This window comes from Micropterus dolomieu, linkage group LG10 (genome assembly GCF_021292245.1).
Source record: "Micropterus dolomieu isolate WLL.071019.BEF.003 ecotype Adirondacks linkage group LG10, ASM2129224v1, whole genome shotgun sequence".
Taxonomy (NCBI): Eukaryota; Metazoa; Chordata; class Actinopteri; order Centrarchiformes; family Centrarchidae; genus Micropterus; species Micropterus dolomieu.
Window position 1 is genome coordinate 18,575,574 of NC_060159.1, and position 24,558 is coordinate 18,600,131.

At 39.4% G+C, this 24,558-nt stretch overlaps 3 protein-coding genes and 1 long non-coding RNA gene across 10 annotated transcripts in view; 1 reads left to right on the plus strand and 3 right to left on the minus strand.

Annotated features, from left to right (window-relative positions):
• ezrb (ezrin b) overlaps positions 1–11,131 on the plus strand; it is a 35,004-nt gene extending 23,873 nt beyond the window's left edge. For all 4 annotated transcript variants that reach the window (XM_046060755.1, XM_046060756.1, XM_046060758.1 and 1 more), the window contains exons 8-14: positions 1,286–1,382; positions 1,949–2,112; positions 4,301–4,431; positions 5,312–5,472; positions 7,331–7,423; positions 7,606–7,845; positions 9,580–11,131. In XM_046060755.1, coding sequence (XP_045916711.1) covers positions 1,286–1,382; positions 1,949–2,112; positions 4,301–4,431; positions 5,312–5,472; positions 7,331–7,423; positions 7,606–7,845; positions 9,580–9,744 — 1,051 coding nt within the window. In that variant the 3' untranslated portion in view covers positions 9,745–11,131. The remainder of the gene's footprint in view (positions 1–1,285; positions 1,383–1,948; positions 2,113–4,300; positions 4,432–5,311; positions 5,473–7,330; positions 7,424–7,605; positions 7,846–9,579) is intronic.
• Positions 5,013–8,478, minus strand: LOC123977787. Its single transcript, XR_006826751.1, has 2 exons — positions 8,342–8,478; positions 5,013–5,440 (listed from the first exon to the last, which is right to left on the minus strand). It is a non-coding gene; the product is annotated as an uncharacterized LOC123977787 (long non-coding RNA).
• A 455-nt stretch (positions 11,132–11,586) lies between the features above and the next one.
• On the minus strand, positions 11,587–24,313 carry sytl3 (synaptotagmin-like 3). 4 transcript variants are annotated; one of them, XR_006826723.1, is made up of 15 exons: positions 24,220–24,313; positions 19,742–19,998; positions 19,151–19,366; positions 18,336–18,403; positions 17,895–17,946; positions 17,719–17,785; positions 17,556–17,628; positions 16,978–17,105; positions 16,496–16,618; positions 16,120–16,289; positions 15,914–16,010; positions 15,652–15,822; positions 14,809–14,890; positions 13,676–13,869; positions 11,587–11,787 (listed from the first exon to the last, which is right to left on the minus strand). XR_006826723.1 is itself a non-coding variant. In XM_046060503.1 (14 exons), exons 2-14 carry the CDS (start codon positions 19,861–19,863, stop codon positions 13,850–13,852), a joined length of 1,389 nt encoding a protein of 462 aa, XP_045916459.1. In that variant the 5' UTR covers positions 19,864–19,998; positions 24,220–24,313; the 3' UTR covers positions 13,425–13,849. The 4 variants fall into 4 exon arrangements, 3 of the variants coding, with proteins under 3 accessions (XP_045916459.1, XP_045916457.1, XP_045916458.1); XM_046060503.1 differs by lacking the exon at positions 11,587–11,787 and having other exon boundaries at positions 13,425–13,869; XM_046060501.1 differs by lacking the exons at positions 11,587–11,787; positions 13,676–13,869 and having other exon boundaries at positions 14,476–14,890.
• Positions 22,589–24,558, minus strand: part of enpp1 (ectonucleotide pyrophosphatase/phosphodiesterase 1) — a 30,316-nt gene continuing 28,346 nt past the window's right edge. Inside the window, exon 23 of the mRNA XM_046060500.1 lies at positions 22,589–24,457. Within this exon, the coding sequence (XP_045916456.1) occupies positions 24,305–24,457 (153 nt within the window). The 3' untranslated portion in view covers positions 22,589–24,304. The remainder of the gene's footprint in view (positions 24,458–24,558) is intronic.

Sequence of the window (24,558 nt, forward strand, 5' to 3'; positions counted from 1 at the left end):
TGAAGCACAGGATTGACTGAAATTAATGACTTGTCTGAAATTATTTGGTGTTTGATAGCATCAACAAGGCACTTTAACTGTCTGTATTACTAATAAAACTGTTCATTCTTATAATGTTTACGTTTCTAAAATGTTAGTTATAAATGTAAACTGTGAAAAACTGCAGTGTCTTGCTTATTTTGTCAGTCCAAAACCCAAAGAGAGAACATTTTATTGTCATTAATGACAAAGAAAAGCAGAAAATCCTCTCATTTAAGAAGCTGAAACTAGAGAATATTTAGCATTTTTGCTTGAAAAACAATTGAAACTGTGAGTCAGTTATCAAAACAGTTACCTTTTAAGTTAATATTTGACTAATAGTTTATTAGTTTTCTGTTCATCAATTAGTTGACTGATCGACTAATTTCTAACAATTAAAACATTAAAATGTAAAAGGCGGCATCAGTAAGAGTAAAAGCAAGCAGACAGACTACTAGGAAAATTAAGAAGGTGAGTCTTAAGCTGTTTCTAAAGACTCACTTCAGATACTTTTCTTCTCTGTCTTAACTGTTGATCCTTTAATTCTGTAATGTTTGAGAGCATAGAGGGAGAGTCTTTCAAGTATGAATGCTAACCCATGTAAAGCCTTGTAAAATAATGTACTAACATTTTAAAATCAATTCTAAAAGAGACAGGAAGTCAATGCAAAGGTGCTAAGATTGGAGTAATGTCCCCTCTTACTTGTAAGCAGCTGCATTTTATTCAAAATGAAGTTTATAAAAATCAAGCCAATGTCTTTGCTTTAGCGAAAGTAAGATATGGTCTAACGTTTGCAATATTTCTCAGGTGTAAAAAATATAGTCGTACATTTCTATATAATGTCACCTAAGCTTTTTGCCTCAGATTGAATCTATTGTGCCATAGTCCACAAATATAACATCTCTTTTAGGATCAGCACCAATAACTATATTGGTTTTGTCCTCTTTTAATTCCAAATAGTTGTTGCATACATCTGTGAAATGAATTGAACTGTTTGGATCATTGGACACTAGTGATATGTACAGTTGTGAGTTGTCCACATAGCTAGGAAAATGTACATTGTGCTGTTGTATAATTTGGCTAACCGGATGTAATGTAAGGCTTATTTTTGGTTCTTAAATAAAAAAAAATAAAAAGGTGTTTGTCGAAATGGATCAAGAATGGGCGTATTGGTTTTTCCAGTTAACACCGTTATTAAATTGTGGCCCCTCACAAAGCAGTTTAGTGTCACAGTATAACGCTCATGTTCGTGTGGTCACTTCCTCAGATTGACCCCAAAGATTGGCTTCCCCTGGAGTGAGATCAGAAACATTTCCTTCAACGATAAGAAGTTCATTATCAAGCCCATCGACAAAAAGTCTCCGGTGAGTAAATCTTGAGCAGCATCAGCCAGCATTTACATTTTACACACGCTTGCAATTCTAAACCTTAAAATACTTTTTCTTCTCTTAAAGTTTTTTCTCCAGCTGAAGAGTTCTTGTTCCTCTTCGGATAAAATTAAGCTTTCAGAGCCTATTAAGTTGCAGTGTGTGTCTATACTTAAGCTCTCAGCTTCCGTTTTACCTGCAGCATCATGTTTCTCTGTAGTGGAGAGAAAGACCATTAGACATATCCTCGGTCTGATCTAGCATACAGAATAGCCTTTCTAAGTAATGTCATTTGTCATGAACCCCACAAAAGTAAGTGTTATATGCCTTATCTGTTTAGGCTAGGCCATTTTACCTTTAACAATATGTGGAGCATTCTCTATAGTACTGTAGCTGTAATCTGTATTAAAAGTTTCTCTGCACCTGCTCAAAGCCACCACTGGAGTCTTTGTTCTTTACCAGCAGAGCACAATGGACAGGCAGCTGAACACTTTATTCACCCGGTGTTCACTTTTCCTCTCTTTCTTATTCCCCCTGTCTGTTTCTTTCTAAACATACATCAGGACTTTGTGTTTTATGCCCCGAGACTGCGCATAAACAAGCGCATCCTGCAGCTGTGCATGGGCAACCACGAGCTGTACATGCGTCGCCGCAAGCCAGACACGATTGAGGTGCAGCAGATGAAGGCCCAGGCCCGAGAGGAGAAGCAGCAGAAACAGCTGGAGAGGTACGCAGGCGCCTGGAAACATGTATATATGATATGTTGTGTTTGTTTTCCAAAGTAACACTATCCAGATAAAAACCTTCTTTAAAGTTGTGAATTTAGCCCAAGTTTACACAAGTTTAGGGCTGCAGCGTATGATATGTTTGTTATACATTCATTTGCTCATTGTGTTCTTGACTAATCCATTAATCAGTTGGTCTATAAATAGTCAGAAAATAGTAAAAACTGCCTTTTAAAATTTCCCACAACCAAAGGTGATGTCTTCAAATGTCTTGTTGTCTAACCAACAGTGCAAAACCCAAACATAATCAGTTTATAGTCATATAAAACAAAAAAAAGCAAGACATCTGACATTTTAGGAAGCTGCAACCTATAAATGTTTGACGAAATAGTTTCTTGTAAGAAATGATGAAATCAAAGTGGTTGACAGTTCATTTTCTGTCAATTGACTAGTTGATTTAAAAGATGCATACTCTCAATCTTCACCTTTATTTAAAGGAATAACTTGCTATAGTGAATAAGAAACTTTAAATAGGCTGTACCAGCTGTTACACATAAACAACCTAATATACAACCCATTGTACTTTCTTTAGATATGTGGCTTTATGATATTATAAACACCACGAGAAGTTGCTCCAATAGTGAACTTCTGAATAATGTGACCTAAATCTTCAAGCTCAAGCTGTATGAAGCAGCTTCACCAATGGCAGATACGCAGTTGTAAAGTAAAACCACCATTCAGTGAGTAATGACACTGCATTCCTTGTCAAGTACGGGAAATGTGCTTCCTGTATTGGCTGAACTGAAAGTGAATGGATGTTGACCCCGGTCTCAGCTACAGCTGTTGGTCCACTGTCTGTCGCAGAACAGCTGTTCAAACATTGTGATGTAACGTCAAGCAGACAACACAGTAAATACCAGTGAGAGTGGGAGTTAGGATTCACACGCGGTAGCTCACAGTGGTCTGTGTCTGTGAGAGAGGCTGGGCTGGAGTCCAAACACGGTTACAAGGTGGTTTGTGAGTCCCTTAAGACAGTTAATTTAAACATAATTAAACCCTGAGGGAGGTAGCAGGTTGTTGCTCCAGCAAAAGTAATCGAGTAATGCAAGGAAACGTACAAACCTGGCCCTCCAACAGATAGACAGAAGTTTTCCCTTTCATGGTTTACACTGAAACTTTAACATGATTTTTCATGGATCTACTGTAGATATCAATGTAAATACAAGACTCATTGAACTATGCAGTGATTAATCGCTGCAGCTCAAATAGACTATACATATGCAACAAATACAGTAAAACAAAATAATGAGCATTATTTTTGCCATTTGCTTACATTCATCCAGTCCAAATGATTAATTAAGCAAATAGCGCTTAATCAAAAATAATCATTAGTTGCAGAGCTACTTTTTACTTTTCCATATCATTGTAAATTGAATATCTGTTAGACTTGTATAGACTAAACTGTTAATCAGAAATGTAATTGCCAAATTAGTTGATTATAAAAAAATACTTGCTATTCGCAGCTTTAGACAAAATTCACACCCGAATATGTTGAAACAATAATCGATAAGTCGATTGCACCTATTTTGATGATGAATTAATCGTTTAAAGCAATTTTTTAAGCAAAATGACAAAAGTGTACAATTCAAATGTTCCGTTTTCTCTAAAAGTACATTGAAGATCGTTGGGTTTTTCGAACTATAAGACATTTCAATATTTAAACTTGGGCTTTGGGGAAACTGTGATGGGTATTTTTCTTTATTTCCTGACATTTTATAGACGAAATGCTTAGTCAGTTAATTGATAATGAACACATGTGATAGTTGCAGCCCTAATATTGGTAGAACTCTTCAGAGTCCCTGTTACTGATAATTTCGCTCACGTCTTGCAGCTTCCTAGTAGCTGTTTTCATGCCACATTTCACAGGATCTTACATAAGCAGTTTTGTTGCCAAATGCTTGTAAACGTGGTGCAATTTCAAACCGCAAGGCCTCACCTGCAAATAGTCATGCGAGATAAATTATCATGTGATCATTACAGATGCACAGATGTTTTAATTATTCTGAAACAGCGATAATAGAGTAGCTTTGTGCAATCACGTGTTGAATGCGTTGTTTGTGTTGGCGGTAACAATGTATCAACCATGTCAGCAGTCTTTGTTGGCTCACGGCGGCTGTGTCTTATCTGCAGGGCCCAGCTGGAGAACGAGAAGAAGAAGAGGGAGGCTATCGAGAAAGAGAAGGAGCAGATGGAGCAAGAAAAGCAGAATCTGATGCTGAGGCTCTACCAGTTTGAAGAGAAGACCAAGAAGGCAGAGAGAGGTGAGGGAGGTGTGAGGGGCGGCATAAGCACTTCGTAGCGTCCAGCTGGACCACGCCCGATTCACTTTGTGGTTCAAATATATGTGTGCATGTGATTATGTGGGTAGGTGAATGTGACTACTTCTTTTGTAAACAATTTTGAATGTAAGCTGAAGCAGTTAAGCATTTGTAATTTACTTTAGCAGTACTGTAATCTGTACAACAGTAATTTTCTTAATTTTGTGTTTAGATTATATTTGGTTCAGTGTCCACAGCAGGAAAACAAAACTATGTGTGAGCCTTGACTCTTTACTTCTAGTTTTAACTGTTAGTGCTTGTGACAGTCTTGTCTGCTGGTACAGCAGAAACCAGCAGTGGGGTTTTATTTTTTACCTTAAGAAGCCCTTATTGTTTACAAATTAACATACAGCAAGCGATGAGGCTAAAAAAATTAATGATAGCTTAATTTGCTTCCTCTTCAGTAATGATTATAAAGTTTCCTGCTCATAAATAAGTGCCACACGATTTGTTTGTTTTTAAATGCTTTAAATACCAGCCGATTTGACATCCTGAAAAATACAAATAACAGAACGTTTACACGGTCACGGGAAAGAGTTTTATTGTTCAGGACTTTTTTGATACTTGCATCTAATTAGAACACTGTTTCACTACGTTTATCAATGTTTATCCTTTAAAACGGAGACACCAAAATCACAGAGCTTAATGGTTCTGGTTTAGAAGGTAGGACATTGTAGTATCTTGGGAAATAGCTGGAAAGTAAGCCTCTTTCCTTTGCCTGCCAGCAGCTGTGAGCATAAAAAGGCATATTTAGCATTTCTGTGCACAGGAGCATAGCATTTGTCTCATTTCTCTTTTTCTCTCCCTCGATTCTTTGTCATAGACCTGCAGGACCAGCTTCAGAGAGCCATGATGCTGGAGCAGGAGCGGAGGAGAGCCGAGGAGGAGGCAGCTCGTCTGGAGGCAGAGCGTCAGGCTGCCCTGCTGGCTAAAGAGGAGCTGGCACGCCAGGCTGAGGACCAGAAGAAGAGTCAGGAGCAGCTGGTCAGTATTTTAATGACACTGTGGAATTGTTTAGGGACTTTAAACCAGGTTTCCAACATTCCCAAATTTACTAACATACTTATTCATTTAAACTTTAATAACACAAAAGAGTATTTAGTAGTGGCACAACTGATATAGACGCCTAGCAGGTCCTTCAAGGAAATGTCAAATGTTGGCACCTGTTTTGCAAGAGAAGATACTTTTTTTTTTTTGTTGTTTATAGTCATGTAGTTCTCACTACACTCAGCTGTTTTGTCCAGGTCTGTACCAGGCAAATTGCAGGATATATTCAGCAGTGCCTTGCTACTGTAGCTCCAGACAAAACCACTTTGTAGCGTCCAGCTGGACCACACCCGGTTACTTCAGACAAACCGCCCCCTCACCCTGAGCTGCTCGACTATGGACCACCCACAGGACTGTGTGTTGCTCCCTCTTTCACTTTAACAGCCTGGACAGTAAAGCTGTGGTTCCTACTCCACATCCAGCCAGAAACCCCAGCACAGACACCTGCTGCGACACCCTTTTATACTTAAACCCTATTAAGGCGCTTGTGCAGTGGATTAAGTCTCCGTGCAACTTCCGCTGACTGCAACTGAAAGAGACGTGTTGTATTATCAACCAGCACATAGCGTATTGATAATAGTACACTGTGTCCCTGTGTTTTCACTGAGTGACCGGTTTTCCAGCTGAACACCTTTCGCATAACAATTTCACAGCCAAGTGCTCCACTGTCGGCCGCAACTCGCATAGTGTCACACGGTGAACAACTAAAGCAGGTGTACTAGTTAATACTGAGCCTGCAGTTTTGTTCAGTCGGGTGAAAGACAAGCTGTTCACATTGTTGTGGTGCCCATAAGGAATGTACCAAAACACAGCAGAGTCCGGTTACGTTTCATCAGGAGGCCCTACACCTTCTTTTTTTTGCTACTACTAATGCTCTCATCTTTACATTTTTCCATTTTTCTGATAGTACTGAGAGCTTTGAAGATGATTGAACTGCCAAATATAAAAAGATTTAAACACTCAATCTTCTGCTTCTGCAAACTTTGTTGTTTACCGTAACGTTTAGCTCAGCCGAGAAATGTTGTTTTAACGCTCTTACATGTAGCTGTTAAAACCAAATCACTGTTAAGTCATGAATGACAGAACACGTCTTTGAAGATGACAGTAATCTTTTAGGAATTTCTTTTTTTTTCCAAACAAGGCAGTCTTTTTAAGTGATTCATATGCATATTCATTTAACATTAGAGTGGCATATTCGTATTTCACTTGGAAGCTTGTTTTAATTTTTACATAGCTGTCAGGAAGTGGTTGTCCATCTGACCAAGTAAATTTTTTGCAGTAAATTAAGATGCTAATTTGACGAAAAATATAGACACCATTTTATTTACCAAAACGTGCAGCTCCTTGTATTCAGTTGTAGAGATGAGTACTTTCACCACCGAGTTCTCCTAAAACTCTCCGTTAGATGGGTTTATAGGATGTTTTACTGATGGATTTGATGAATAAACTCAAACATGCAATAATGTACCCGCTTTAAACAAACAAACAATATACACAGACGTAAAGAGTAGTTCTGCAAAGAATGAAAAGACTCTTGTCTGGAATGAGAGCAAATGTCAGAATAACAAAAACAAAATTTAAACGCACCTAATAATCTTACATCTAGTTATTATCTTCTTTTTAGTGATTATCTCTGACGCTGTATATGCTTTTGTTTTCTCTGGCTAAGTGTTGTTTTTCTTTCTGTTTGCTTTCAGTCACTCTACCCGATTAAGTAAAGACTTATATCTTTATCCACCTACATGTATTAAATCTGGACTCTCAAATAAGTGTTTCTGCTGTTGTTTTGTATCAGGCTGCAGAGCTGGCCGAGCACACATCAAAGATCAACATGTTGGAGGAGGCCAAGAGACGCAAGGAGGAGGAGGCCGACACATGGCAGCTCAGGGTGAGGGCAAACTGCAGTGTCCAGTATGCTGAGGTCTATTTCTGTCATCAAAATTAGAGGTTATATAGGGGGATTTGTGTGTGTATATTTTAAATTTAAAAATGGAAAATAAAGATTTACTACGAAGAAAAGTAAACTGAACTAACTGAAAGTAAACTTTCTGATTTCTCTGTTGTCACCAGGCCAGGGAGGCCCAGGACGACCTGATAAAGACCAAGGAGGAGCTGCACATGGTGATGACGGCGCCCCCGCCACCTCCACCTCCTCCCATGTACGACCACCTGGACGACAACAGCGACAGCGAGGAGAACACCAGCACGAACAGCGCCGACCTGCAGACTGAAGGCATCAACGACCACCGCCGCGAGGAGGAACGCCTGACCGAGGCCGAGAAGAACCTGCGCGTCCAGAAACAGCTGGAGGTGAGCACTGTGCAATCAGAGAAAGTAAACACCTCACGCTGCCAAGACGCAGATACATTATTCATTAGGGCTGTACGATATGGCAAATTCATATACCGATATAGGTAATTTCATATCCCAGTATTGATACATATCCCGATATAGAACCTTTTTTATGATTCAATAAAATATGGCATTTCCAACTGTAACTCGGGATATTTCTCTGCATTATAAAGGTGAGGCAAGCGATTCAGGAGAAATTCAACACCATGAGAAATAAATACCATATAGGTTGAACAACGCCACAGTAATGTAACTAGGTAGGTTGTGGATTAGCAAACTGACGCTACTTGCTGCTGCAAAGCTATCACGAGAGGACGAGACGGTCCCAGAGCAGCACAGTAGCTCCAGACAGCGACACTGGCAGCTCTCTTGCTGCTTCAGCTAGCATCACAACAACAGCATGTCTTGTTGTTAAAGTAAGCTTTATGTCCGTGGAGAAGTTATTTAACGTTACCTGACTGACACCCACATCATGGGTGGCACTGCTGGATAGTGTTGTGTGGCTTGTCCATTATTTTTAATGCAATGTCTTGTCCGTAACACTAGCACGAGTGGAAGAACGGACCGCGGTGAAGTTGGTTTCAAGTTGGTTATTCGTTTTACGTTAGACATTCAATAGATGTCGAATACCAACGTTAAGCTGACTTCTCCATGGTGCATAGCGCTGTTCCCTCACCAAAATATTACGGTAAAGTGTGGAATTTGCGACACGATGAAATAAACGATAGAGCATAATTGTTAACGATAGACGTTTTTCAATCGTCGATGAATATCGTCATATCGCACAGCGCTTTTATTCATTTTATTTCATGTGATATCTGCCTCTATATAGTCTTTCTCACACCTGTAGGTTGTTAAGAGATGCCATGCAGCACATTACTGAGCCTTTTTGTGTGTGCTTATTTATCTTCTCGGGTGTCACAAAGAGAGAAAGAGAGGCATTTTGTGCCATAATTAGAAATCAGATATCTATGGACACAAAATGCTGTGGTTGGTCTACTTTTGGTTTCACACCACAAATGCACCAGAGCAGAGACCTTCCTTTTCAGTTGTGGTTTACAGCTTTCACACCAGCCCAGTCTAACCAAAATAAACCAGAGAGGCAAACAGAGGTTTTTGGTGTTTTTTTTTGACCAAACCGAACAGGTTAGGTGACAATGCACCCTTGTTTTTTCCCCTGTGTTACTGCTGCACACCCAGTTTGAAATTGTTCTGACACACTCTCACCTTTTTGAGTTTGGTGTACATCTTATCATGTGCTTAGGCAGATCGTTAAATTAACTGCCATGGACCACAACTTCTGACTTTGACACAACCTCGATTTTATAGAGTTTCTCAATTATCAATGCATCCAGTATTCTATCTGAGTTTGTGTTGTATTTCCACAGCATGTGCACTACTCTTTGCTGACGATGCTTTACGTTTTATAAATGCCGCAGTACACTTCACCATATGATGATATAAAATGATAATGATTTACTAGTGTCCAAAATGTACTGCTCGCTATAAGTAAACAGCTAAGTGTGTCTGTTCTATAGGGAGTAGTGAATGAGGCAGGGATTTTGGACAACAGACATGGTGGAGAGATGTCACAGTGGCCCTACTATGTTGGGATTTTATGCTAGAGTTGGTTTAGTGGAGATGTTGTGTTTGAGGTTTCATCTCATGCCTCCTCTCGTTCTCCGCCCTCAGGCCCTGACCTCAGAGCTGGCTCATGCACGTGATGAATCCAAGAATACCCAGAACGACCTTCTTCACTCTGACAACGTCCGGGCCGGCCGAGACAAATACAAGACCCTGCGACAGATCAGGCAGGGCAACACCAAGCAGAGGATCGACGAGTTCGAGGCCTTATAAAAAAAGCCTTCGGCCCTCAGCCAACGTACCCTTTCTGAATGGTCACTACCTCGTGCTCTAGGATGACACACACAAACACACTCAAACTCACATAATAACACAGTTGCAGACTAAACTGGAGCAGCAGAATAAGCGCAGCAGAAGCATCATTTACAGAGACACACTCCTGTTGTGAGTGTTGTCTCGCGGTTTGCGGGGCTTTGCAAATGCTTTGAAGAAAACTTAGTGCCAAAACCTTTCTCTTCTTAGTGTTTCAGATCTTATTTGTGTATTTGAATGTGTCATTTGATCAATTCAGACCAAATCATTATTGTTTTTATCCAGAGGTGTGATGTAGTGGGACTAGCCAAATTTTATTATTATTATTATTATTATTATTATTATTTCACATGATGTGCACATATAATATGTAGTCAAAGCCTCGCTTCTTTACGATGTCTGTCATGTGTTGTGTAGGAAGAAATGGACAGTTTGTCGTTCATAGCGGCCACTCAGAAAGGGGAAATGTATGTTTATTTTGTTTTCCATTATATTTGAACACTTACATTATGTTTAATATTGCTATACAGTAGTTTAAAATCATGCCTAGTTTAATATTTATACTGTATATGGGACCTAAAAAAGGGTATTTCATCTTGGTTTGTATATTTTTGCTATCTACTAATGATAATGAAAACATTTAATATGTTTCAAAGGTTTTATATATTGACCAAAATAATATGTTCCAATACGTTTTCTTTTAGATCACTAAATTAAAGAGATTTAATTGTAAATTATTATTATTTTTTACTGTAGGAAATATCCTGCTGCATGCCATTAAATCAGTTAAGGATATTGCTATCTGCCTAGGTACATTTGATTAGTTTTTTTGCCGTGCAGTTAACAGCATGCTGAGAAATATCTTTATCCTCGGAGCGCTGTGTTGACTGACACTTAGATTTAATATATTTTCTTTCTCTGTTCTGCGTCATGTCACTGTTGAGTGAGAGATGAGCATGTGCTGTGTGCTTTTACCCTCCTAAGTGGCCTTTCTCTCTGGCGGTCCCCCTGCAGGGATTAGTCCCAGACAGTAGGTCTTTACTATTTAGCGAAGGTGCATAGTCACAATAAATATTGATGTAACTTTGAAAGCCTTTAGTTATTTTAGTGTTAAAATGAGGGTTGAGGTGGAGGTTATAAAGAGATTTCATTTTGCAGCTTGGTCGCAGCGGACTGACCGAGACAATATGACACCATCTCACTCTTTCACTCTCTGGAAATGGACTAGAGTAGCATCTACTGACACTGTAATGGAAACACACAGCTCCGCTGGCCTTTGTATGTGAGCAGGATTTTATAATGAGGTGTTCAACATATTGGCAATAAAGAAAAATCTGTGATTACCCATCATTGTGTTTTTACTTTGTACACTGTATGACCAAAAGTGTCATACTTTTTTAGATTTTTGGACTGGGAATGTTTTTGTTTTTAGCACCTTACTTCCAGTAATAAGAGTTCAATATCTTTAGCCATGCTAGTGACGTGCTCTAGGGATGGGAATGAAGGTCTGTCGGTCCACCACTTGGTCCCAACTAAAACCACTATTGGATAGATTTCCCTGAAGTGTTGTAGACATTCATGGTTCACAGAGAATGAAATCTACTAACTTTGATCCCCTGACTTTTTGTCCAGTGATATCGGCAGATCAGCGTTTCCACTTATCCTGTGAAATGTCTCAACATCTACTAGAATTGGCACAAAACGTTGGTCCAGACATTCATGGTTCCAAGAGGATGAATCCTAATGACTTTTGTGAGATAAATAACTTAAAAACACATTTCTTACACTTATTATTCAGTTTATAGAAGCAATAACACCATGTGCATCATATGATCAATATCAATGAACCATGACTAGCCCATATTTATAAACAATGTAGATAAACACAGTAGTACTGCCAACAGAGCAGGTGGGTAAAGTGCTGAGTCTGTCTGTTGGCAGAGACGTTGAATGTCGTCACACTCTCATGATGTTGGGTATCTTGCGTGTGTTGCCATGGTGACCCTGAAGAAGAAGTGAACAAAGAATTCCAGGTCAATGACATCACCACTCACTTTCACAGGAACGTTTTTTTTTTTTCGTGGCACAGACTGAGCATGTCATTCACAAGCTCATCATACGGAGAAAAGAAAGGCTTCATTGTACAGAAGGAAAAATCTGTTTCTCTGCCTGGGAGAGTTCACTCTTCATATAAATCCAACCACGTCCTGTGATTCCTGCGGGTGTGGCTCCAAATTTGATTTGTGAGAAACATCATCCCAGTGTCTTTTCCAGTAATTTCATTTGCACGGATGTTAAGCTGCTTGACTCCTGATATAACATCACTTTGAGCAGGAAATTTAATTTGAAAGATACATTGAATGCTGCACAGTAGCTTTAGTTTAAAACCCAATTTTTGTTACATAAGCAGTAGACACTTGCTAGCTTGATTACAACAGTGGTGAAAAGTAACTTAACTATATATTAACTATATTTTAAAGTATTTTTTATGGTACTTTAATACTTATAGAAAAATACTGTACTTTTTATTTCACTAGCAAATAAATAATGATTATTACATCAGTAAAACCTTGATGATCCCCAGGGGGAAATACACAAGCTTCACAACAGTATACAAAGTAATATATAAAATGTATATAAAAACAAGTTGAGATTAGCCCAGATTTACCAGCTGCAACATTAAAGTGATGAACGCACCAATAATCATAATCCAATAATATACAGTAATATGCATTATTCTGAAAAGGGCCATTCAGCCAAATTAGTACTTTTACGTTTGGTACTTTGATGTTAATGTTCTTGTACCAAGTAAAATTTTGAATGCAGGACTTGAGAGTATTTCTACACTCTGGTATTGCTACTTTTACTTAAGTAAAGGATCTGGGTACTTCTTCCACTACTGTAAACAGCACACTATAATTTAGTTCAAGTGTTTATTGAAGTTGAAAAAATCTTATTGACAATTATAAGTTGTACTGTGAAGCATTGATAACTGCCGTATTAACTGTTGATCCATTATTCACACAACTGTAAAGATATTTGAAGGAATAGATGGATATTTTGGGAAATCCTCTTATTCGTTTTCTTGTTGAGAATTAGATGAAAAATATGAAGCTACAGCTAGCAGCCGGTGTGTTACCTGCTCAGCAACAAACAGCAGGCAGGCACATTTAGCGACTAACTGGTTGGAGCACTTAGCAGCTAAAGAGGCGGTTATTTCCCTCAGGAGTTGGTGGAGACCAAAAACAGAGCTAAAAGAAGACTGAATATTGAACTTCAGGTGGACACTTGTAAACGTGACTTTAAATGAATGCTAATGTTGCTCCATAACAGCCGGATGTGTAACTAAGCTGCTGTTAGCTAACATGTTCGCCATGTTAACTTTATATTGCCATAACATGTCAGTGTTTACAGCTTTTTCTGCTGACCCCAAGTGGCCAAAGAACTGTTAATGCAATTTCATAATAATGTCTTCACTCAGATATCCGCTTACTAGATTTCTCACAGAGCTTTCAGCAGCATGTTATGGCCTTGGTTAGCGGGTACAGCTCAGTTGTCATGGTGAGTCAAGAATTGATAAATAAATATTTGCTTTATTAAAAAAAATCTTAATAAATACATCACAATTCATGTTCATATAAAATATAAATAGCTATTTCATGATAACAAGTGTGTTACAGTGTGAACCATTCATGAACTGTTATAAATTCTTAACAGGAGGAGTTGTTGCAAATAATCACATAAAAATGTAATTATGTCTGCTTAAAAACGCTTAAGTTTTAGTGTGATATAACCTATTTATTATTGTTTTATATGCTTGCAAATGGGAAATAGGTGGGGTTACTAGATAATTAGTTATTTAGGATATGATAAAGGAAATCTCTGCTGTTACCAGGGTCTATTTAAGCCCCCTCCCATGGGTCCCTCAGAGGGGCAGCAGGGGCAGCAGGGGCAGGAGGGACTCTGGTCCGTGGGCTCCAGGTTCAGAGATTCTCGTCCTGTTGAACAGCCCAGTCTCACCTGGTCTCACCCTCAGAAATGGGCGTTGTCTGGATGAGCTCTCTGTCTAATCCCTCAGGCGGACACCTAAACACAACACACAAATATCTATATAAACACACCCTCATGGCTATTAAACACTTACACTCTTTAATGCATTCATAAACACACACCAGAACACACATAACACACCCCGCAGACCTGCAGACACTGAAATGCTCACACAAAAGAGACAAGCAGGGCCACAATGAGATGTATTTACACTCTGACGCAGGAGTTCTGAACAGTGTTTGCATTAATGGGAAGGTGTTTGGTGCGTTTGATAAGGACAGTTAGTCGATCATTGCCATGTGATAGTGTGTTAACCTCTGACTGCATGACTGTCATGGAAGTGCGCAAAAGAGATGTTCTCCTGACTCCTAGTGCTGTAATAAAAGAACCAACACCCGATGGCTGCTGGAACATGGCGTGTTTTATTCCTTTAAAGCAACTAGAACTGACAACCTACTTATCTTATTTATCAGACAACATGTATTATGAGCTGTGGAATTCTTATTAGAGGCAATTCTTATTGTTTTTATGAATAATACATCAGTGTTGACAAATCAGTCAAGCTGAATCATGTTTATTTCCCAAGTCCCCCAACATCATTGGATCCCAACCCTCTCTGAAAAAGACAATAAAAAAGCAACCTTCCATGATATTTATATTTTATTTTACATTAAAAGATTTAATGCTCCGCATAGATTTGAGAAAGTAAGAATAAAACAAATAAATAAGCAAAAAAGCAAGTTTCTTTCCAAAAGCTGACATTATATAGTGTTTTTGTGCATACCTACAATTGCAATATCATTCAATTTCATTTGATTCATAAAGATGACCATCACACATTTTCTTGGGTGAAAGAGCAAATGTGCTATTATTACATAATTATTGAAATAAATTAATATTAAATTATCTGGCGAACAGACAGACATGACTGTTTTTCTTGCAGATACTTGAGAGAGCTGAGCTGCAGGAGCTCACCCTGGTTGTTGGAGCTTAACTTGACTCTGACCAGCACTTCTCCTCCGTCCTGCTCCACAGCACCTCCCTCTGGACTCTCAGCCTGAAATACAAGAAAGAAGAAGAAAATAAACAAAAACAATCCCTCAGACAACTGTGGATACCCAATAGGTTTAACATGAATAAAAAATCAAGTAAAATAAATCAAATAAATAATCATATGAATAAATACAAACTAAATATATGACATAACAATAAATCAATCCAATAATTCTTATAAACAATATAATAAAATGTTATAAATGTTTTTTAATGCTTCTTTTTACAATAACAGAGTTTTTAAAATGTATTTTTTCCTTTTCTGTCGCTTCAGTTTTGATGAGCAAACAGTCAAGTCACATGACTAGTTCTACCCTGATTGTCACCATATACGATGACGATGAAATACGTCTTTATGATAATGAGCAGTCTGAAATGTACTTCAAAATTTAGACATTTCACGGTTGTATTATGTGTTTTGTTTGTATTTGTTCATATTAAAAGTTATTTCATAATGCTTTTGTTTAAAGTAATAGAGAAAATGTGCTTAAATTCATTTTTACTGTATGCTACTATATCGCTACACTCAGCAGCCAGTTAGTTTAACTTAGCATAAAGACAGGAAACGAGGAAAAAGCTAGCCTGGATTTGTCCTAATGTAACAAAATCAGCCCACCAGCACCTCTAAATTCCAGTAATTCGCACATTATAACTTGTTTGATTTGTATAAAAGAAAACTGTAAAAACTATAATCTGTGGTTTTACAGGGATAATGTGCTGGACTATTTCTTGGCCTGCGGTCTTTGCTGGTCTGCTCTCTTTTACCTTTGGACAAAGCGGGTACCAGTTGAAGCATTGGGAGGCCTTGTCTTCAAACCTCCAGCCATCCAGTGGGATAAGGATCTCACCGAGAAACACCTTCCTTTTCAGGGTTCCTGAATGCCACACGGAGGCCTGCAGTCTCTTTCCAAACAGCAGGTGGCGCTCTATGTGATACTGTCAAAAACCAGACAAAAAACTTCACTTAATTTGTTCAAGTCAAACATGATACAACACCAAATTTATTGTCATAACTGCTTCTTTTCACCTTGAAAACTTCATTATAAACCGGATCAGTTGTGTTTTTCTTGACGGTTGTCTTCATTTTGCCACTCTTTTCCGGCAGCACGTAAAGTTTGACGCATCTATACAAAGCAATAACACATGCAGGATGCTGAGGTTTTGATGGAGAATCACACAACAAAATGGGGTCATACCATGCACGATGCAGAGCACTATATTTATTATCCTTACGGGTGACACTTCTGCTTCTTGGTATCTCCGTAGGTGAGATTTCTGCAGGCGCCGACTGTTATCTCCAGACAGGAGGTGCTGGTGTTGTAGGCCAGAGCCAGCTCCAGCTCTCCAGCCACCTTGATGCTTTGAAAGAGGCTGCTGTCTGTGCTGATGCTGCTGTTACTGCCCTGAGGAAGTGAATTACAGGTTGTAGCTTCCCATGTTATGTATAAAAGGGTAGAAGGACACAATCCAAAGGAGTATAGAACACACAGAGAAGGGGTTTTGTATATGAGCTAAGAGGTTAGAGCGATCACAATCAGATGAGATATTTCAACCGTCACAGGATGTTACTTGGGGACATTTTCCCCTCTTATTATTAGCTTCTACTTACTCTTTTTCCTCCAGAGCACTCAGAACCGAAGGAAGTTTCTTCTTCTGCCCCGGTGGAGGTGCCCTCGTGATCGCTGTCTTTGCATTTCTTGAACAGGTTTGGAAGACTGGGGCCTTTAAAGAGCTGAATAAAGAAGGAGGCCAATGTCTTTACTGAGCTTAAAATTCATTCTAATCACCTGTAGGGACCAGTAAAGGTCTTAGATTACTTTCAGTGATGGCCTTTGATGGGCTTGTTCAGTGGTCTCATCAGCCTACTTGAATTGTAAACATTCTCAGTCAATTCAGTCTAAATGAGTTAGCAGCAGAAAAGTAAGATGAGGGATTTGAGCTGCGTTTGTTGCAACTTATAGGTCTTAGGCCGGTAAAGGTGGACTGGAAATACTGATTTCATCTTTTGTTTGAAACCTGTGGCCCTGTGCACCAAGAGCTCAATAACTTTCCTTGTTGAACTGAATGTACGAAGTGTTGCAGCTGGCTTACAGTGCTGGATTTGTTGATGTCTGTGTCAGACAGGCTCTTTTGGGTGCTGTAGATGAAGCCTGACCGTCTCCGGCTGCTGTCAACGCTCAGCAGGTCTCCTCGCACATCGTTCTGAGAAGTGGAAATCTCTGAGATGTGAAAAGAGAAGTCACACACTTCAAATCACAGGGAAAAAAAGGAACAAAGTGAATGTTTACTTGAAGAGAAACACACACACACACACACACACACACACACACACACACACACACAAGAACGATTTGACAAATTTTCTATTAAATTTCAAATGACTAGTAGGGTTTTTTTTGCGACATGTCATTGCTATCTATACCCATCATCCTGTGCAACTTTCTGCTGATGTTAGGATGATGAGCTGAGAGGGTTTTTTGTTGCATCAAATCATCATTTCAGGCAAATGACTTCCTTTGTGGTTACTACTCTGCATATATATTCAGCTCATCCGATGATGTGATAACATCCAGAGGAAGTGATGCACATTGTTACATTTTAGGTTGTTAAGTAAAGAATTCCTCATAAATGGTTTAACTGACAACATGTTTAGTGATGCATAAACTTACTTTTAATATGACTGGTGAAGGAAACCATCAGATTTTCCATTGATTTGGTAAAAGGTTTTGAGTTTTTAAAATCCTGCAGATCAAAACACAACTTTAATCAGCACTCAGTTTATACATTTCACACTTTTACTGAAAAATAATGCAGGAAAACTCAGTATTTTACCCCAGATCTGCTCAGAAACTGATAATCCAAGTGGGGTGGAGGAGTGGGAGGTACAACTGATATATGACTATGAAAAATATAAAAGAAAAACATGTTACTCCGTGTTTTATGTGTTTCATTTAACGAATTAAAGCAGCTACAAACATTCAGAATAAACATGTTAAGATTCCTCATACCTCAGCATGTTGTAAGTCTTTAATATTTTCTCCCCAACAGTCTCATATTTGTCTGTAAAGAACATAAATATTGTGAATGAAGGCACTACAAGAGTGAAAGCCACATGTTTGCACACTATCAAAGAGATGCGAGTTCACCATGTCAGGAACACTAAATATGACTTCACCGTGACTATATTATGGCCAAATCTGGCACAATTTGCAATTATGTAAAGATTAAAAGGAAGCATTTAAATGTCCTTATTGGTCGAAGAACTCCATACACACACAATTAAATATTACCATTCTACCTCTTATAACAATAGTTTACCATGCTGTAAACTGAATACTGAATAATTGAGTAACTTTTAAACTCCACATACAAACACAACCCATATTTTATTAATCAATGCAGTTAAACTGGGTGACATCAATAATTATTTATGAGTATTGTAAACAAACCTGTGGTGACAGGAAATTTCTGTGCCCTCTCCTCTAAGAACCAATCTCCAGACCGGATCTTCACATCCCTGTGAGGAAGAAAAACACGGTAATGAGCGGAAGGAGACAATAACATAATTAGTGGCACCGCTACTGAAAAAGAAGAGGTGGAAGGAGAAGTACAGCTCTTCAAATTACTGTACCTGACAGCATTATTATTTCTTAGGTCATGCTATCCTTGTGCCTTTTACATATTCTTATATACAATAGATACTTTGAGTCTTACTTTTGAGAGATGGACTAATGTATTCTGTATAATGAACCTGCAATGAACTGATTTTTTTTGACCGCCTTTCAAACACAACATTACCTGACCTTTTAAGTTGATATAACAAACTTGTTAGCAAACAGTTGCCTTTTTACACATCGCAATGTTATTCATTTGGAGTCAAGTCTGATAAATATTAGTCCAGTATTCATTCTCTTTAAGCTCAGCTTTTCAGACAGTGAGCAGTGAGCTGAAACTCACTAAGCAGCTTCCTAAAGATGATTCCCTGAAGGTTAATCATTAGGAGCAACCCCTTTCACATTGCCTTTGTTCTTACAATATCCATCACAAGTTTTAAAGAGGCATTGTCGAATTAAAGAAAGTCAATATATAAAGTTTAAAGGGGGGAAACAACAGTTCACATAAAATATCTCATTATAGTTTTAAACTGAGTAAAACCCAGAAAGTGAGTCCGCTAGAGTGAGCTAGTCATTTTGTGCGGAGCATCACTGAGTCAAATCAGGCAGTTGCCTTTGCCTTAAGCAGCTGCCTTAGCTCTCTACCGCACCTGTAGGCGTGGCAGACCGTGCACTTCCAGCCCGCTGCTCCCACGCCCACGCGGCACTTGCTGCAGGTCCGGTGGCTGCACCCGCGGCAGACTTCGCCCGAGTTCCAGAACTTTCCCAGCGGCCTCTGGCAGCGGGCGCAGGTCCGCTCGCCGTACTGCCGGGCGTAACTCTTTGCACCTCTCCTCCGAAGCTCTTGGAGCTCAGATTTCATCCTCCTGAGATGAAGATGTAGGCAAACACAAGGCAATCACAAACATCTTTACCACTGTCGCAGCGAGTTTCACAAAGAAAACTTATCTTCTGTAAGTTATTAAGTGATAAGCTTATTTTCAGTTAATTTGCTTAATTAAGATTTAAACACAATGTCTATATAATTTCATATCCAGATTATAAAATATACTGAGTAACACAGCGCGAACCAATATGAAGCTTTTTGTAACAGAAGAAAAAATCATATTTTGCTGACATTATGATTCTTTTTGTTAACCTTCTCATAATGATAACTGAAATGCTGAAATGAGGTAGTAGAGCCTCCTTTCAGCATCAGTATTTCTCACAAGTAACTATGAAAATGGTGAAAAATTACTAACCTTATCCTGTCCTCTTCAATGGCACGCAGCTGTTTGTCTCTCTGAAGAACATCCAGGACTCTTTCTCTCTCCAGAGCGTGAAGAAAACTTAAATCCATCTTTACACAACAGCCTCTGATCATCTGTCACTGGTCCACTCCTCTCTGTCTCTCTTCCTCTCTGCTTCAAGTGTCTTCTTTTTGTTACATTCTCCTCCTCCTCTGCTCTTTAACCCTGCCCCTTTACTGGTCCAAGGCTCACGCTTTAGTCTTCTGGAGCTGAAACAGTAAAAAAAAAACCCAGTGAAATAGTAAAGGTTATTCTAGGGGCTGGTCCTTATCCAGATCTCCACAGAATCTCCATCCACATCAGAGCCAGATATAGCCCTCCTGAGCAGATAGTTGTGTTTCCACTTGGACAATTAAACTTCACTGTCTACCCTGTCAATTGTGGAAAAACCCTCTTTAATATTATTTTATCTAAAGGCAAGTGAAAAACCACAAGTCTGCTGCTTGATAATTCAGATAGTCAGTGAGCTAGAGTAACCTCAGAGCTCCTCTGAGCAACACATGAGATTAGAAAACACATTACCACATTTGGGCAATATCCTGATTTGTTTCCCCTGGGCTTTTCTCACACTGCTCATGTCATCATCTTTCACTCCTTTGTCAGTGTCACAAGCCTCCCACCCCCCACAGTAGTGTTCAACCCCTCTCCTGGCAAACCACCAAAGCTTCCTCAGCTGCAGAAAGAGCAGTGATGCTTGATGGCAGGGCTGCAAAACAAACCAAATGCCAACCCTTGCATTATTGATGGTTGATGTGCGTCTGTGTTCTAGTTTCTTTTTTCTTTGTGTTTTTTTCAAATCTTATTAAAGCAGCTAAATATCAATTTCAAAAAGAAAGGCAACACCTGAAGCTTTACATTTTGTAAATAAAGATAGCCATTTTGTAAAATTTAAAGAGAGACTTAAATATTTTATTTATCATTACATTTTTATTTTGTGAAATACGCATGTTTGCTTTCATGCCCAGAGTTAATTTAAAAAATTGATAACACTCTTATTTCTCTATGTTAACTATGAAGATATTTCCTAAAATGTCAGACTATTCATTTAAGCTCCCATTTATCTCATAAGAGGGTTCAAATAGTGCTCACCTCAATTAGGAACAAAACCATTTCTCTCTTCAGCACTAGACAAGTGAAGCATGGTGAGCAGAGAGGAAGTGACCTGTTGAATAGATGAATGCCAGTCTGTGTTGCTAGATAAGAGCCTGTCCTTGTTATTATCCAGAGCTGCCAGGAGGCTGGAGAAAACAATCAGCGTCAGCCGTAATTAGGCTCACAGAGGGACACAGTGGTTATCTGTCCTCTGCTGACGTGCACCATGCCTGAAGGGATTCTCTCAAGTTGTAAATATCAATGAGGCAAGATGTGAAGAATTCTACAAGAGGAAGGTTGTGATGCAATGGACATTTCATCATCTGTGATTTGATTCCTCATTTAAAGACCAATAGCCCAATGACAGGAGGCTGTTAAGTGTATAGGGGATGATCATCAGCACATCAATGCAAGTACACTCATATCACTCTTGCCTCTATGCGAGAGGGACTGTAATGATTCAGGCTGTCCGTGGTTTGGTGGTGACTGTGACTTGACATTCGAGAAGAGAAGGTGGTCTACCCACCACAGCTGTGACAGTAAAGAACTCCTGACTGATTACAAGGGCACCCAAATAGATTGTGAGCAAGAACAAAACGATCACAGGGTCTCTGACACGTTTCCCACCCAGAGCGTAGTTTCCTGGAAGACCTGTGTGAGCAACTGCATACCTCATGTCAGGCCTGGCGGCATGTTTGCGCTTACAGCCACAAGCAAATTCCAAGTAAAAGCCCATTGATGGTCACGCTCACAAATATCAAGCTCTGACACACAAACTGTGGGTTCTTTATTTTAGAAATTATGACCTGTTCTTCCAAAAGCTGACGGCATCACACAAACCCCGTAGAGAACTGAAAGTATGTCAAAATACTCTGCAGGAATTTTTCTGCATGGTGTTGACATCTGTGTATTTTTAAAACCATGCAATTGGTTTCCAAGCAGTTTAACAGCTCGTCTTTGTGCAGTTTTACACTGCTAAATTGGAGTTACAAGGAAACTCACTTGTGACAGCAACTTGTACATTTTCACTGTACTTCACTGAGAGACATAACACAGTGAGTTGCACCTGCTTTTGCAAACATTTTAAGACTTAAGTGAAAAATAATAATAATAAGATTCAAATCTGCAATACATGTACAGATTAATACATATGCCTTTGTCAACCTGTGACACAAGAATGTAGAATGTCAATACACCTCATGCTGCCAGCAGGAGAGTAAACAATGCAAGAAACTTCCACTTGTACAGTGCATTCAGACATATGCACCTTACTGCAGCAAACCCTTTGTTGCTAAATCACCTTTCCTGGAGAAAAAGTACTGAGTCAGTCCAGCCTGTTGTACAGCAAAGTCAAAAGAAATGCAAACTGGTTTGTGACATGAAAACTAGGTCACTTTAGACGTAAGAGGTGCAGAGCAGAAAGCTGTAAGATCTTACCTTCAGGCTCACTGCACTGCCGGAGTGGCAAGCTTGAGGAAGTGGCAGATTTTATAACAAGAGGCAAACGTACAGAGCTTGGTTTCCTTCCTTTTTGTGTTCACATGTACTGTTGCAATCTGGAGCTGGCAAACAGAGCAACTGCTGGTTGGCTATATCTCACAATGGGTTTGTAAGAGTTCCTTTGTGTTAGTTGTAATACTGTGTGCAGAAAATGTTTCTGTACAGCCCAAAACATAATTGGAAAGGAATAAAGAATACAAGTCACAATTTCAGTGTGGAAGAGTTTTATATGAAATTGTGTATTTGACCATAGCTGCCATTTCTGACAAGACTGACAAACTCTATGCATTATGGAAATGTATATATATATTTTCCACAAATGACCTACCAAGCTCGACTTCCAGACAGTTGCTGTGAAGAGCAAAGATAAAAAGGCTGAACAGAAACTATGAAGATACCAGAAATTATTTCAGCGCACACACACACACACACACAGTCATGGATGGGTTAATATATGGGACACCATTTTGGGCAACAAACAACCACAAAGAGATGAAAAATTACTACAAAGAGATGCAAACAACCAAAAAGAGATAAAGACATTACTAGAAAGAGACACAGAATAACTACAAACAAAATGAGTTGTTTGTATTTATTTTATGTCTCTTTCAGTCTGGGTCTCTCACTCCTGTGCAGGATGTCGGGGGCATTTTACATGTCTGTGCCCAGGGACAAATTTGTTTCATAATCCATCCATGCATACAGTACACACACACACACACACACACACACTCAAATATGTCATTAACCAAACCAAAAATTTACAAAATACTTAATACAGCACCAATGTTGTTTTTAAGAAAATACAAAAAAAACAACTACCATGAACTGTGGTGAAAGTGTTATTGTCGAGTACCAAAACCTATATTTTTTATTCGATTCTTTCGAGTTTTTTCCCCCGGCTGTTGCAGCAAACTCTCCAGCTGTCTGGCAGCAATTTGTTTCCAGATTGTCATGTGTTTCTTGAAGTGCCCCTGTCAATAAAAGCAATTGTAGTATAAATAGATTCTTCTTCCATCAATACTTTAAGTGTTTCTTTTCCCTTTTATTTTGTTCCCGCCAAACGTTCCCATCTGAGGAAACACTGCCACTCAGCAGATGTGACGGTGTTTTTTGGTTCAGAGCACCGGAGCCTCAATCATAAAAAAGCCCTCTGAATTTTCTCTATAAAATCATTTCACTAACAAAGACCACGCCTACGAACGTAGAAGATTAACAATGGTTTATTGCTTGTAATGGAGCCGAGACAGATTATATGAAAAGAACGGATCGAGTGCCGAGAGGGTAGGCTGAGGTATGTAGGGATGGGGGAGAGGGTCGAGGAATGAGGGGTAGGGGTTGAGGTGTGATGGATGAAGGGCTGAGGGGAAGACAGGTGAGGGATGAAGGGGAGGAGTCAGATATGCGCCGATGGATGCGTGAGTGAAGAGCAGACCAGTGTCTGCTGGCGAGAAGGTGTGCGGGAACCGGTGGAGGCGAGACTTGGGGTGGGTGAGTCGTCTCTTAGTCTGCAGACGTGCGGAAACCTCCCTGGTTCCTGTATGCAGACAAAGAGAGAGAAGAGAGCAGAGGGAGAGAGAGAGAGAAACAGAAAGGGATTTGGGTGGGAGGGATGAGAAAGTCGCGTCAAGGGGACGTGAACGGAAAAGGTGTGCTTAAGTACTTGGTGTGCGGAAATTGGATGAGTTTGAGGCGTGGCCTTAGCTCCCGAATCTAGTTTATAAAACTTAATTAATCAAAACATGATCAAAAACAAATATACAGCTTTCACACATCAAATAACAATAAAACCTTTTTGGGGATCTGTCGTATTACAAAAACCCTGGATGGAACTTAACTGTGTCCACGTGGACAGGGGCCTGTTGTGCAGACCAGTACCGCTTTCTTTGGAAATTAAAGCTTCATTCGACAAGGCCTCTGATTTTAGGCAGTCTGTAGATATGTCTTGAGCTGTAGTGTCTCTTCCACTGATAACCTGGCGTGGTAAAAGCTGAGTCCGGTCAGAAGCTCGATGTCTCTGACTCGTGCTGTGTGAAACTGCAGCCATTTCTTCACCCACGTCTCGTTCAACCCATGCTGCAAAGACAGAAGATTTAATGGGTGATCTATTAAAAATTCTCAGCTTTGATCATTTTTTCTACTGTGGGATCTGTCAGCAGATTTCCACAGAGGTTGGC

What these genes read in the sequence shown, in the direction of transcription:
- sytl3 (XM_046060501.1), bottom strand. Translation starts at nt 19,863, where the DNA reads ATGATCAGAGGCTGTTGTGTAAAGATGGATTTAAGTTTTCTTCACGCT. An exon ending in ATTGAAGAGGACAGGATAAG is followed by an intron (nt 19,367 to 19,741) that starts GTTAGTAATTTT and finishes TCTTCATCTCAG; the next exon opens with GAGGATGAAATCTGAGCTCC. An exon ending in ACGGTCTGCCACGCCTACAG is followed by an intron (nt 18,404 to 19,150) that starts GTGCGGTAGAGA and finishes TCTTCCTCACAG; the next exon opens with GGATGTGAAGATCCGGTCTG.